Source organism: Pelophylax lessonae, assembly GCF_965119305.1.
Source record: "Pelophylax lessonae genome assembly, chromosome: 1".
NCBI classification, from domain to species: Eukaryota; Metazoa; Chordata; class Amphibia; order Anura; family Ranidae; genus Pelophylax; species Pelophylax lessonae.
The window spans coordinates 554,353,883-554,366,999 of NC_138768.1; the positions used below are offsets into that span (position 1 = coordinate 554,353,883).

Below are 13,117 nucleotides of genomic sequence, written 5' to 3' on the forward strand. Positions count from 1 at the left end.
TCTAGGGAGGGGCTCCGCCCCCTCACACGCCCTCGGTAACTCCCACAGCTGCCCAGCTCTGCAAACGAAACGAGCTGGGTGTACCAAGATGGCCGCCCCCATGAGCCACGAGGGACTCCAAACAAATGGCGGCCCCGCGTGCTGCGGTGGGAAGGGGGGTCCCCACATCCACTAACAGACGATCGATCGGCAGATAGGCCCTGGGAAGCCAGAGAGGAAGCCCCCCGCACCACAGCCGTCCGCACTCGGGACCCCCCCACCCCCTTAGCGGCTTGCATGAACGGCGAGCCACCACACACACACACAAACAAAACACCCCCCCCCCCCACCACAGGGGGAGGGTGCACAGGGGAACCCAGATTAGTGTGGGTCCGACCGTCCCAGGGAGGGGCCCGGGCCCACCCCAGAGTCAGCCATGAGGAGCAGGGGGGATGCACTTACTCACCATACCGGAACAGAGCGGGCGCCACTCCAGACAAAACCCCTCACCGCCCAGTGGGGGGGGGGGGGGGGGGCTTTGTGTCGGCCAAAGGAGACGCTGCGACTCGGCGGGACGTTTAACCCGCGGGCCAGTCCCCGTCCAGCGGGACTATGTCGCGGCCGACCCAGCGCGGAGCTGGGTCTGCACGCGCTTGTAGGCCGGCTGGGGTGACTACTGGATCTCAACATCCAGCCCGTCGCCCAGATCCGGCATAATTGCTTGAAGATCTCACAGGAACAACTGGAGAAAAAAGCTAACTAAAAAAAGATCTAAAAAAGCTTGCCAGGACCAGAGATCCCAGCAAGGAACTTAGGTCCTTACTCCTGACTAGGCAGAAAAAAAACTGACATCCTATAGCAGGGAGAGGATATACCCCCTGGGACTGCCTAGTGTCCTACTCCTGTAGGGGGCAGTATAACCCTACGGATATCAAGATATCAGTCCTGCGTCTGTCAATGAGCGACAGAGAAATTTGGTATAGGTGTGCACAGACGACCAAATCGCTGCCTTACAAACTTGTACAACAGAGGCCTGATGGCGAAAAGCAGAAGAGGCACTCAGCACTCTAGTAGAATGCGCCTTCACAGGGAAAGGAGGCACCTGACGATCAAATAAGCTTGAACAACCGTATTCCTGATCCATCTCGAAATGGTCGCAGCGGATGCAGCCAAACCTTTGCAAGGAAAGTCCGGAAGGACAAAGAGTCCGACTTCCTGAAGGACTCGGTAACCATCAGATAAATCCTTATCGCTGAACCACATCCAGAGAGTGCAAAGCAACTTCCTTGTGAGGTTTAGGCTTAGGACATAAGGAAGGCAACACAATGTCTTCATTCAAGTGAATATCCAACACCACCTTAGGAAGAAAGGACGGATTAGGTTGGAGGACCATCGAATAAGGCGAACGGCAGGACAACACCACCAACTCAGAGACTCTGCCGGCAGAAGTGATAACCACTAGGAAGGCAACCTTCTGCGACAAAGAAAGCAGAGATATCTCCGTAATATTCTCAAAAGGAGGCTTTTGAATAACAGACAAAACCAGATTAAGTTCCCACGGCGGTAACAGGCATCTCCTCGGAGGGGCCAGATGACGCACCCCCTGAACGAAGGTGCGAATCAAACTATGAGTAGCCAACGGATGTTGGAAGTAAATAGCCAAGGCCAAAACCTGGCCCTTGATAGTGCCAAGCGCTGCTCAACCCATTTTGTAAAAAGGCCAAAACCCTAGCTATAGAAATCAAGCGAGGGTGCAGCTGCAGCGATTCATACCAAGAAAACTGAATTTTTGTAAAATCTTACCTGTAAAATTCCTTTCTCTGAGTCCTCCGACAGTCGCCGCCTCTCCATATTCGTCACTATGGGGTTATTGACCTTTGCTCCGTAGGAGTAGCTAGGCAACAGAATATGTCAATATTACAGCTTTTAGCATATCCCACCCCCAGGGGGTGGTCCCCTCAGTCAATACCCTCCTGCTTCCTGTATCTATACCTCAGTTTCAGTAGAATAGCAGTAGAGTACATACACAAACCCCAAAAGAGGGGCGGGGGCGGCGACTGTCGGAGGACTCAGAGAAAGGAATTTTACAGGTAAGATTTTACAAAAATTCAGTTTTCTCTTACGTCCTCCGACAGTCGCCGCCTCTCCATATTCGTCACTATGGGGACGTCCCAAAGCAGTGCAAAAACATGAGGGGTGGGAAACGCAGCCGCGCCCAAGGCAACGCAGGACCCACATCAGAGAAAGGAACCTTACCAAAGGAAGGAAACCAACTGGGCAACATGAAAATAAAGTTTTGCTCAACAGGAGCAACAACCCAGGAAGAACAAATAACCTAGGGATAAAAAACATCCCAAACAGCCAAGGGCCCAAAACAAAAAAAAACAAGGGACCCTAAGGTACTGCCGCACTAAGAACCTTGCGGCCAAAGGAAGCATCTGCCGATGCCGGAACATCCACTTTGTAGAACTTTGAGAAGGTGTGAACGGATGACCAAGTCGCCGCCTTACACACCTGGGCCACAGAAGCCCGATGATGACAGGCCCAAGACGTACTCGGAGATCTTGTAGAGTGCGCCTTCACAGGCATAGGGGGAACTTTTCCCTTCAAAGCATATGCCTGTTCAATGGTCTGTCTGATCCATTTGGCGATGGTAGAAGCCGACGCCGCCAAGCCCTTCCGAGGCCCCTCAGGAAGGACAAAGAGGGAATCCGTCTTGCGAAAAGACTTAGTCGCCGACAGGTAAACCCTGATCGCCCGAACAACATCCAAGGAATGTAAGGCCATCTCCTTCGGATGCTTAGGCTTCGCGCAAAGTGAAGGCAAGACAATGTCCTCATTGAGGTGAAACTCCTAGATCCTTTTCGGAAGAAAAGAAGGATTAGGTCGCAAGACCACCTTATCCAAGTGGAGCACCAGATATGGAGACCTGCAGGACAAAGCTGCCAGCTCCGATACTCTGCGAGCCGAAGTGATCGCCACCAAAAAGGCGACCTTCTTGGACAACAGAGGCAACGAGATCTCCCTGATCTTTTGAAAAGGAGCATGTTGTAACACGGACAGAACGAGGTTCAAGTCCCACGGAGGCAAAGGCTCCCTCCGAGGAGGGACCAGGTGTCGCACCCCTTGAACAAAAGTGCCAACCAGAGAATTAGACGCCACAGGGCGTTAAAAAAGAACGGCCAGCGCAGAAATCTGACCCTTAATCGTGGCCAACGCCAAACGCTGGTCCACACCCGCTTGAAGGAAAGACAACACCCTAGACACCGAGTATGAGCGAGGGGAAAACCCCCTGGACTCACACCAGGCAAAATAGGCCTTCCAAGTACGGTAGTATATCTTCCCCGAAGAGGCCTTTCTAGCATTGATCAAAGTATGAATGACCTCCGGGGAGAGACCCCTATCCTTCAGGACCTCGGTTTCAACAGCCAGGCCGTCAAAGCCAGCGACTAAAGCAGGATGGAATATCGGTCCTTGAGACAGAAGGTCTTCTCGAAGAGGCAGACGCCACGGAGCGTCGACCGCCAGATTCACGAGGTCTGCGTACCAAGACCGGCGGGGCCAGTCCGGCGCCACCAGAATCACCGTTTTTGGTTCCGAGGACAGCCTGCGAAGGACCGGGATAGCAACTGAATTGGTGGGAATGCATACATCAGTCGATACTGATGCCACAGAGCCACTAACGCATCTGCCCGAGGATCGCGCGTCCTTGCCAACGAACCTTCCCACATGTTGTTCAGACGAGACGCGAACAGGTCCACATCCGGAAGACCCCACTTCGCGCACAACATCTGGAAGACACCTGGGTGGAGCGACCATTCCCCCTGGTCCAGAGTCTGGCGGCTCAGATAATCCGCCTGCCAGTTCTCCACCCCCGGAATGTGAACTGCCGTTATCGCCGGGACGTGCGTCTCAGCCCAAGACAGAATGTCGGCTACTTCCCGAGCCGCTCGGGCACTCCTGGTGCCCCCTTGGTGGTTGATGTAGGCCTCCGCTGTGGCATTGTCCGTCTGCACCCGAACCGGACGGTCCTGAAGCTTGTCCGTCCAACGTCGAAGGCAGAGATATATCGCCCGCAATTCCAGAATGTTGATCGGAAGGGAGGACTCCCCCTCCGACCAAGTACCCTGGGCGGACAGAATGCCCAGAACACCACCCCAGCCCGACAGGCTGGCATCCGTGGTGATCACCGTCCATGAAAACGGACGAAAAGACTTACCCCCCCGACACCGCCGGGGACTGTAGCCACCACAGAAGATCCCTTCTGGTGCGAGGACTCAACGAGATCCGAAGATCCAGAGATTGTGGTCGCCCGTCCCACCTGGACAGGATCTCCGCCTGGAGACCCCTCGTGTGAAACTGGGCAAAGGGAATCGCCTCGAAGGCCGAGACCATCAAACCTAAACACCTCATGCCCGTCCGGAGGGATGAGCACAGAGCGTCCCGGAGGGACCTGACTTCGTCCTGAAGTGTCTTGAGCTTGTCTTCCGGTAGGAAAACTTTTGCCTGAACAGAGTCCAGGATCATTCCCAGATAGGGGAGACGAACCGACGGGCACAGCGTCGATTTTGGGAAGTTTATCGTCCAACCAAACTCCTGCAGAGCCTGCATCGTGACACCCCAGATACCCCAGGATTGAGATACCCTGGGCTCTCAGTAAGGCCAGAACCTGTGCAAGCACCTTGGTGAAAACCCGCGGAGCCAAAGCAAGACCGAAGGGTAACGCCACTAATTGGTAATGATCCTCCGCAATGGCGAATCGAAGGTACCTCTGGTGACCCCCGAAAATGGGGATGTGTAGGTACGCATCCTTCAAGTCGATGGAGGCCATGAATTCTCCCAGAACTAGAGCAGCCACCACCGAGCGCAGGGATTCCATGCGGAACTTGTGAACCCGCACAAAGCGGTTCAGAGCTTTTAAGTCCAGAATTGGACGTACCTTGCCCTCCTTTCTGGGTACAGTGAACAGATTTGAATAAAACCCCCGAAATCTGTCCCGATGAGGCACCGGAACCACCACTCCCTGAGCCCGCAGGTCCTGCACCGCCAGGTGCAGATCCCGCAAACGCTCCGGAGACAGCTGAAGGTTTGAGGGAAAAAAACGGTTCGCCGGCCGAGATAGGAACTCGATCTTGTACCCGGACCGAACGATCTCCTGAACCCACCTGTCCCGAACGCGGGCCAGCCAGGGTTGAAGAAAACCGAGCAAACGTCCCCCCACCCCAGAACTGGGTGAGGGCGTCCCTTCAGGCCGCATTGTTATGGGCAGCGGACCCGGACTGGCCGGACTTCTGCTTACCTGCCCACGGCTTTTTCTGGGAGCCTTGTCCTTTGAAGGGCTTGCCCTTATAGTGCGACCGAAAGGCACGAAAGGACCCCTGAGAGGGTCTAAACGAGGTATTCTTCTTACCACGAACAAACTTAGACTTGTGAGTCTGGGGCAAAAGAGTGCTCTTACCCCCAAAAATACCCTTTATCAGTGAATCCAGGGAGTCGCCAAAAAGGCGAGATCCCGTATATGGAAAATTGGATAAAGTTTTGCGAGAAGATTGGTCCACAGACCAACATTTCAGCCAAATCAAACGGCGTGTCAACACCGCCACGCTGTGCACACGTGCAGCCAAAGGAATTACATCTAATTCCGCATCACACAAATACATGACACCCTGATGAATCTGATCCACCATAGCCAACGTCGTCGGCGGGGCAGAATCAGCCACCAGGACGCGCCTGAGCACCTGCGTCCAATCCGCGACAGCCTGAGCTGCCATAAGGGAAGCAAAAATAACTTTTAGCATGGAACCGGTAACCAAGTAAGTATGGCGGGCAAGAGACTCCAGCCTCCTGTCCATAGGGTCCCGGAACACCGGGGTATCCTCTGCTGGAATCGCAGTGGATTTATTCAAAACCGCCACCGCGTGATCTACCGGAGGTGGTACACACCAGCGTTCGTCAGTGGCAGGCGTGAAAGGATAACGCAGCTTAAACCTACTGGGCACAGCAAAAGGCTTTTTTAGATTGCGCCATTGTTCACTAACAGCGCGCTGAAAATCCTCAGTGCAAGGGAAAACCTGCGACATTTTGCGTCTCCGCTGCGTCCCATAAGAGGCCAGGACGGCAGGAGGACATGGTTCATCCTGCAAATGCAGCGTTTGTTTGATAGAAGCAACCAATTCATCCATGATTGCAAGCTCTTCAGACGAGCCCGGGGGAGAATCATCAACCCCTTCAACCTCTGCCTCCCCTTCCGACCCTGCAAAGTCCAGGGACGAACGGGACCCCGATAAGGGGACCCCAGCCATAGCAGCCCCATCACCATCGCCCTCTGAATCAGAGGAGATTGAAACTCTGGGCCGTTTAGTGGATTGAGCAGCCACAAGCATCTGTACCTGAGCAGCCAGGTTAGCCACAATGGTGGCCAAATCGCCCCCCTCAGGGGGAACAGCAGCAGCCCCTTGGCCTCCCAGCAAAGTGGGAGGAAATTTGCTTTCCTGAGAATCCATGCCCCCAGAAGTGTGCAGGAGAAAAAAAGGGTAACTGCCCCTTTAAAAGCGCGGCGAGCGCAGCCCACCGCTCACACACACCAGCACAAGCCGACCCCCACAGGGAAAATTACAAACTCAGGCAAGGAATACAGGAATAAAGAGAGTAAAAACCTGGAGAGATCACTGCTGCTGCTGTATCGATCGGTGTGCCCAGGGAAAAGGAAGTGATGCAATAGAAGCCGCTCCTATAAAGCCTATGGAAGGCTATAAAAAAATGGCCGCCGGGGAGGAAGTAAATGCAGTGCTACATGAGGCCGGAGCGATCGCCGCCAAAATGGCGACGCTTGGCGCCAAAAACGCCGCTCCCAGCATACAGAAAAAACCCTCATATGCCTGCAGCCATTAATAAAATGGCGGACCGCAGCAGCGGCCGCCGCATGTTGAACAAAACATGTACCACAGCACGCCCTACAAGATACAGCGAATCACACAGTTTGTAACACAGAACAGTGTACAACAGCCCCCCTCCTTGCAACCCACAGCAGCATCCAGACAGGGAGCCCAAAAGTGTGAACAGACATGCAGGGTTACACAGTCCCAGACTGACACCCACCAAACAGACAGGTCCCCACACAGAGTACACTTACCTTCTGAATGGCGTGGGGAACCCGCACAAGCGATCAAGCCACTGCACATGGGACAGGGAGAGTCGCAGCCAGGACGCAGTAGAACTGCGGTGCGAAACCGCATGGCGTCCAGTGAGGTAGCCACCTCACCACAGCATCCCTGCAGCGAACAGGGATGGGTCGTTCACATATGCTAGGAAAAATACCTGACTGAACGCTCGATGGCAGGCTGGGAAGCCACCGGCCCACAACCTGCGACCAGGGGGGCCAGCCCGAGACCCAGCCCGCACGATCCTCTTCATCAGAAGAACTAACTAATGCTGACAAAAGTAACAGCTAAGTAAAGAGAGAGAAAAAAACTCAAATAAAATCAAAAAGAAGATAAAGGCTGAGACAAAATGCCCCAGCACAGAAACAGCCAGCTAACTCCTGAAAGCTAGACAATGAAACTGAGGTATGGATACAGGAAGCAGGAGGGTATTGACTGAGGGGACCACCCCTGGGGGTGGGATATGCTAAAAGCTTTAATATTGACATATTCTGTTGCCTAGCTACTCCGACGGAGCAAAGGTCAATAACCCCATAGTGACGAATATGGAGAGGCGGCGACTGTCGGAGGACGTAAGAGAAATGTACGATTTCCAGATACGATGATAGATCTTCCTAGAGGTCGACTTGATCGGCAAGTCCCCTGAGCACAGAGCTTCCCCAGCACTCCACCCCAGCCGAATAGGCTGGCGTCTGTGGTGACCACTGTCCAAGACACCGGCAGGAAGGAATTGCCATGGCACAGGACAGGTGACTGGATCCACCAAGAGAGCCGACTTCGTGAGATGGCTCAACCGAATCTTCTGGTCCAATGAGCGAGGATCTCTGTTCCAGTTTGACAGAATCTCTTTCTGCAGCAGTCACATATGAGACTGAGCAAACGGGACTGCTTCGAAGGTCGAGACTATCAGACCCAGGGCCCTCATGCAAGCCCGCAAGGAGGACTGATCGGCCTCCATTAGCAATTGGACCACCCTTTGAATCCTCTGAAGCACATCCAAGGGAAGGAAGACCTCCCCCGAGCAGATTTGAGGTTCAGCCCCCAGATAGGTGACCCGCACAGACGGAGTCAGGGCAGATTTGGTGACATTGATCGATCGTCCATCCAAAGTCCTGAAGGGTCCGAATGGTGATGGAGATGTTTTCCAGCAGGTCCAAATGGAAAACTTTTTGCAACAGACGTTTGTCCAGATACCTCGTCGACGCAACAAGGCCAGCACTGGGGCTAGGACCTTGGTGAAAACGCTGGGAGCCAAAGGCGAGACCCAAAGGGTAACGCCACAAAGTGAAAGTGCTCCTCTGCTTCCCCTCCGAATATGGGGACGTGGAGATACGCATCGATGGAAGCCAGAAAATCCTCCCGATTGAAAGATGCCACCACCGACAGAATGGACTCCATTTGGAATTTCTGCACCCGCATGAACTGGTTCAGAGCCTTGAGGTCCAGGATTGGATGCACCTTGCCCTCCTTTCTGGGCACGATGAACAGGTTTGAATTGAAACCTTGAGAGCATTCTTCAGGGGGAACTGGCACAATCACTGCTTGAGCCAGGAGGAGATCTTCACACAAAGAGGGTCTGAGGGTGAAATTCAAGTTTGGGACTCAAGTGTAAAGTACAAAGTACAAAAAACATAGTACTATATCCACCACCAAACGCAGTGGTCTGCAGGGAGCCCCTTTAAACCAAACAGAGCAGAAAGTGCAAGAATATGCCCATAAGGACCCTCAATATATTACCACCTCAGACACAGCCTCCTGAATCTTCCACAGAATGGAGAGGGAAGCAGGAAGTGACCTCGGCTCAGCAGCAGGAAATGACCACACAGGAAGTGATGTCCCCTGATAGGGATACACTGCCACTGCCAAAAATAGCACAGGGGCTACACAAAGATGGATGCCCAAACAAACAATAGGAAGCTGCAGGAAAAATGGCTGCCCTATACAAGTCTATGGGGAAAAAAAATTCCATTACCCACGCCTAAGATGGTGGCGCCCCATGCGGCTAGGGACCGACACATGAAGGCCTCAAGAACCACAAAAGGGACAAGCAAGCCCAAGGTATCGTGTCAACCCCCATAACGACCCCCCTCCCCAGAGCACTCCAGAGACACAGCCCCCGCAGGGACAGGGAGAGGGAAGGCTACACAGACCAGGCAAACCAGGGGGATCTCTTGGGAGGCACAAATCCCATTATCCCCAGGGGAGGGCCCACATCCCCCCCCCCAAGACCAGCAGGGGCAAGGGGTGCACAGTTACTCACCATACCATCCGCTCCGGGCAGACTGCCTCCCACACGAAGTGGGGGTGCTGCCAGCCAAAGGGTACACTGCAACTCAGGGCGTTCCAGGTCGTTGCGTCCCGGCGAGGCATTCCCTCGCAGGCTCGTCCCCCTCCGGACAAGGGGGCACGATCGTGGCTAGGCCTAGGTTGGGACTATAACCTGCTCACGCTCATAGGCCAGACTGGGGGGGGGGGGGGATCATAAGGATCTATAATATCCAGTACGAAGCCCTAGCCGGCATCGTTGCTTGTAGATCACCAGATAATTCTTCCCTGAACACTAGCTAGCAATCGAGTAAAGCGAAAAAAAAAAAAAAAAAAAAAAAGAAATTCTGAAAAAAATAAAAACTGAGAAGGGAGTCTCAGCAGGAAACAGGTCTACTCCTTCTCTTGGTAGAAAACAAACTGATGTGCTGGGTTGTGCAGTGGGGGTTAATGCCTGGAGGGACAGCCCCCTGGGCGTGTGTACTCAAATTTTCCTGCCTAGACTACTCCTGATGGGAGGAGCATAAACCCACTCAGCTCATGGAGATGAGGATGCGTCTGTCGATGGGACAATAGAGAAAATTATTTTTTCCAAAGTTTATTTGAAAAATCTCTTTTCATGTGAAAGCTGCCTATCTGCTGGTCATCTCTATCCACAACCTCCAAATGCCCCACATGGTTTGCAGCTTCTCCTCTGCGGTTTACTTTCAATTTCTATGCACTACATAATATCCCATAGTACCTTGCTCCCTGCAAGCTGTGATTCCTGTACTGACTCCCCTACCTGAAACACCTCCTCTCAGCAGCTCTGTAGTCCAGAAGGCAGGCTCTGAAGTTTGTGACGCAGCAGTGCCTACTGACACGGCATAGTGAATATGCGTCACAGAATTCAAGAAGGTAGGTGTATGGGAACCTTCACAAAGTAAAGTTACAAACTAAGTTAATTCCGATTAAAGAGTGTAAGCTAGAAATATTTGTACAAAATGGCCCCTTTCACCGCCCATAACTGGCCTGCGTAGCAACGAGCACGTCATGCAAAGCCCAAAAAAATTTCCCAGCTCAACTTACCAACCAGCCTGCAACCAACTGAATTATCCCATCTACCAGTTTGCGTTCTACTATGAAGTCTCTCAAAAATTTATAGTTAGGACTGCAGATAATAATGGGGTCCTCTGCAGCTTATGCATGTGTGTGCAAACTAAACCCGTTTTTAATTTAAACTATTAAACAGGGTAATTTGGTTGGTTGCAGGCTGGTTGGTAAGTTGAGATGGGAATTTTCTTTGACTTTGTTAGATATAAAAATAGTTGTAATACAATGGAGAAATGAATATACCATTTTACATTTTAAATCATAGGTACGCCTTAAAGGAAACCGTATACAGCGAGGCTTGATGCCAAATGTGCTGAAAAATACATTCTGGATTTACTTACGTTTTATCTGCACAACTAGACAATCCTGTTTTAGGACCAGGTTTCTGAAAAAAGTGAAAAAAATGAATGATGTAAAAAATGTGTCCAAAATGAACAAAAATTGGGTCTTCTACACCCCATGCTTAAACTAGCTCTATAGTTTCGTCTCACACGTGCTCCTAAGTGATGCTCCTCCACCTTAGTATAAAGGGGGCCGCTCACCAGATGGATCTGGGGGTTCACCAGGACCCTCACAGCTTTGTATATACAATTGGTCTCAACTTAAAACTCCCATCTTCGGAACTAATTACTTCAATCAAAATGGTCTCGACCTTGGCAGATAGATATATATTTTTCTTTTACGTTGAATCAGGCTCCAAATCACCAGAGTCCCCAGAATAAAGCATAGGGCATATAATCATGCGATGCATTAAAATGAATTTTTCCACATAAAATAATCGATGAAACACTCACATTTTTTGTGCCTACAAGCGGCACCCACTATTTTCTTTAGGTGTACAGTAATCAGCGCCATCCGCACTATGGACTGGCGTGCGTGTCACCTGCGTTCCACCCAAACCGGAAGTATCACCGCTACAGACCTCAATGCATTTCGCCGGAAGGTGTCATCAGGAAGTCATTGTGAATGTTTTATCGATTATTTTATGCGGAAAAAGAGATTTTAATACATGGATATATGTCTTATACTTTATTCTGGGGACTGTAGTGATTTTGAGCCTGATTCAATGCAAAAAATATAATTATATATATATATATATAAATAAATAAATCTGCCACGGTCAAGATCATTTTGATTGAATTAATTGGTTCCAAAGATGAGACTTTTAAGTTGAGACCAATTATATATACAAAGCGTTGAGGGTCCTGGTGGCCCAGATCCATCTGGTAAGTGGCCCCCTTATACTAAAGGTGAAGGAGTGTCACTTAGGCACGGGGTGTAGAAGACACCATTTTTGTTCATTTCGGACAAATTTTTTATATCATTCATTTTTTTTTCTTTTTTTAATCTATTTTATCAATATACATGTTCATTTCTCTTTGTAATAATTTTCGCAATATTTATGTGAATATTTTGATGGTTTATGGCACAAATTTTACAGGTCTTACATTTACGCACCAAAACAAGTATTACTAACCCACGCAGCACCTCAAATTTAAATGACTTATTCGGGCACTTTGGGTTAATTTCCAAAATTGACTGCAGCTGCATGGTAATTAATTTTTACACAAAGGAGGTGCCATTTCTTCAGTATAAAACTTTCTGAAAAAAGGTTTTACATTCATTCAACATGGTGTAAACATTCTTCACCACCAATAAATTGTACCTGACTGAGAAGGTGGAAACTGTGAAAAGGATGATGTCCGTTCTCTTTTTGGTGGAGGACAATAACTTCCATCCTCTTTATCAGAATCTAAAGCAGAGAAGTCAGTGTAATGATTGAAATTTCTTATATACATTATAAACTAAAATGTGAGCAGCATGGATAACATTTTCAGCAAGAAGCCATCTTGTCTTACCGTCACCTTGTTCTGGACTGGATCCCTCTGCAGACCTCTACAAGGGGACAGTAGAGAGAAGATTATAAAACAATTGTACATTTTCACTTAACTACATTTCTTTTCAAAAGTATCAGATAACAAGACAAAAATATTTTTAGATGTTTTTTCATATGCACGGATGCAAAAAAAAAAAAAAAAAAAAAAAACAGACACCACTGTGGTTTTGTAGACAATGGAGAATAAAATCGTAAAATATTTTAATAACCTTAGAACAGTAAGGCTGCATTCACACTTGAGCGTAGCGTCTTACCGCGATTTTCAGGCGTTTTTGGAGGCAGGCATGGACTATCAAAAACGCTGGTAATCAGCACAAAAAGTAGCTCATGAACTTTTTTCAGCTACAGGAGTTTTGCAAAATGCTCAGATGTGAACAGGGGCCATTTAAATGAATGGGGTTTTACTTGTTGGGCGTTTTGGAACGTTTTTTTTGCGTTTTTGGAGCTGAAAAACACTCAAAAACGCCCAGGTGTGAATGGAGCCTTATAGAACACTTTCTATTTCTTTCAGTGAAATAAAAGTGGATTCTAATTTTTAAGTACAAAGCAAAATAAAGAAGAAATTTAAATTTACTAACAGCCGCATTCTAAAATAATCTATCCAACACTGCAAAGCGAAAAAATAAAATAAAAAACAAAATTATACATACCTTTTCTGAAGCCGATCCGGTCTGAATATTTGGTGTGACCTCCCTTTGCCTTCAAAACAGCATTAAATTCTTCA

The 13,117-nt window shown here is 49.8% G+C and overlaps 1 protein-coding gene across 2 annotated transcripts in view; it reads right to left on the minus strand.

Moving 5' to 3' along the window:
• RANBP3 (RAN binding protein 3) overlaps positions 1–13,117 on the minus strand; it is a 164,338-nt gene that overhangs the window by 91,589 nt on the left and 59,632 nt on the right. For both annotated transcript variants that reach the window (XM_082245300.1, XM_082245299.1), the window contains exons 3-4: positions 12,356–12,392; positions 12,163–12,249 (exon numbers count right to left, since the gene is read on the minus strand). In XM_082245300.1, coding sequence (XP_082101426.1) covers positions 12,163–12,249; positions 12,356–12,392 — 124 coding nt within the window. The remainder of the gene's footprint in view (positions 1–12,162; positions 12,250–12,355; positions 12,393–13,117) is intronic.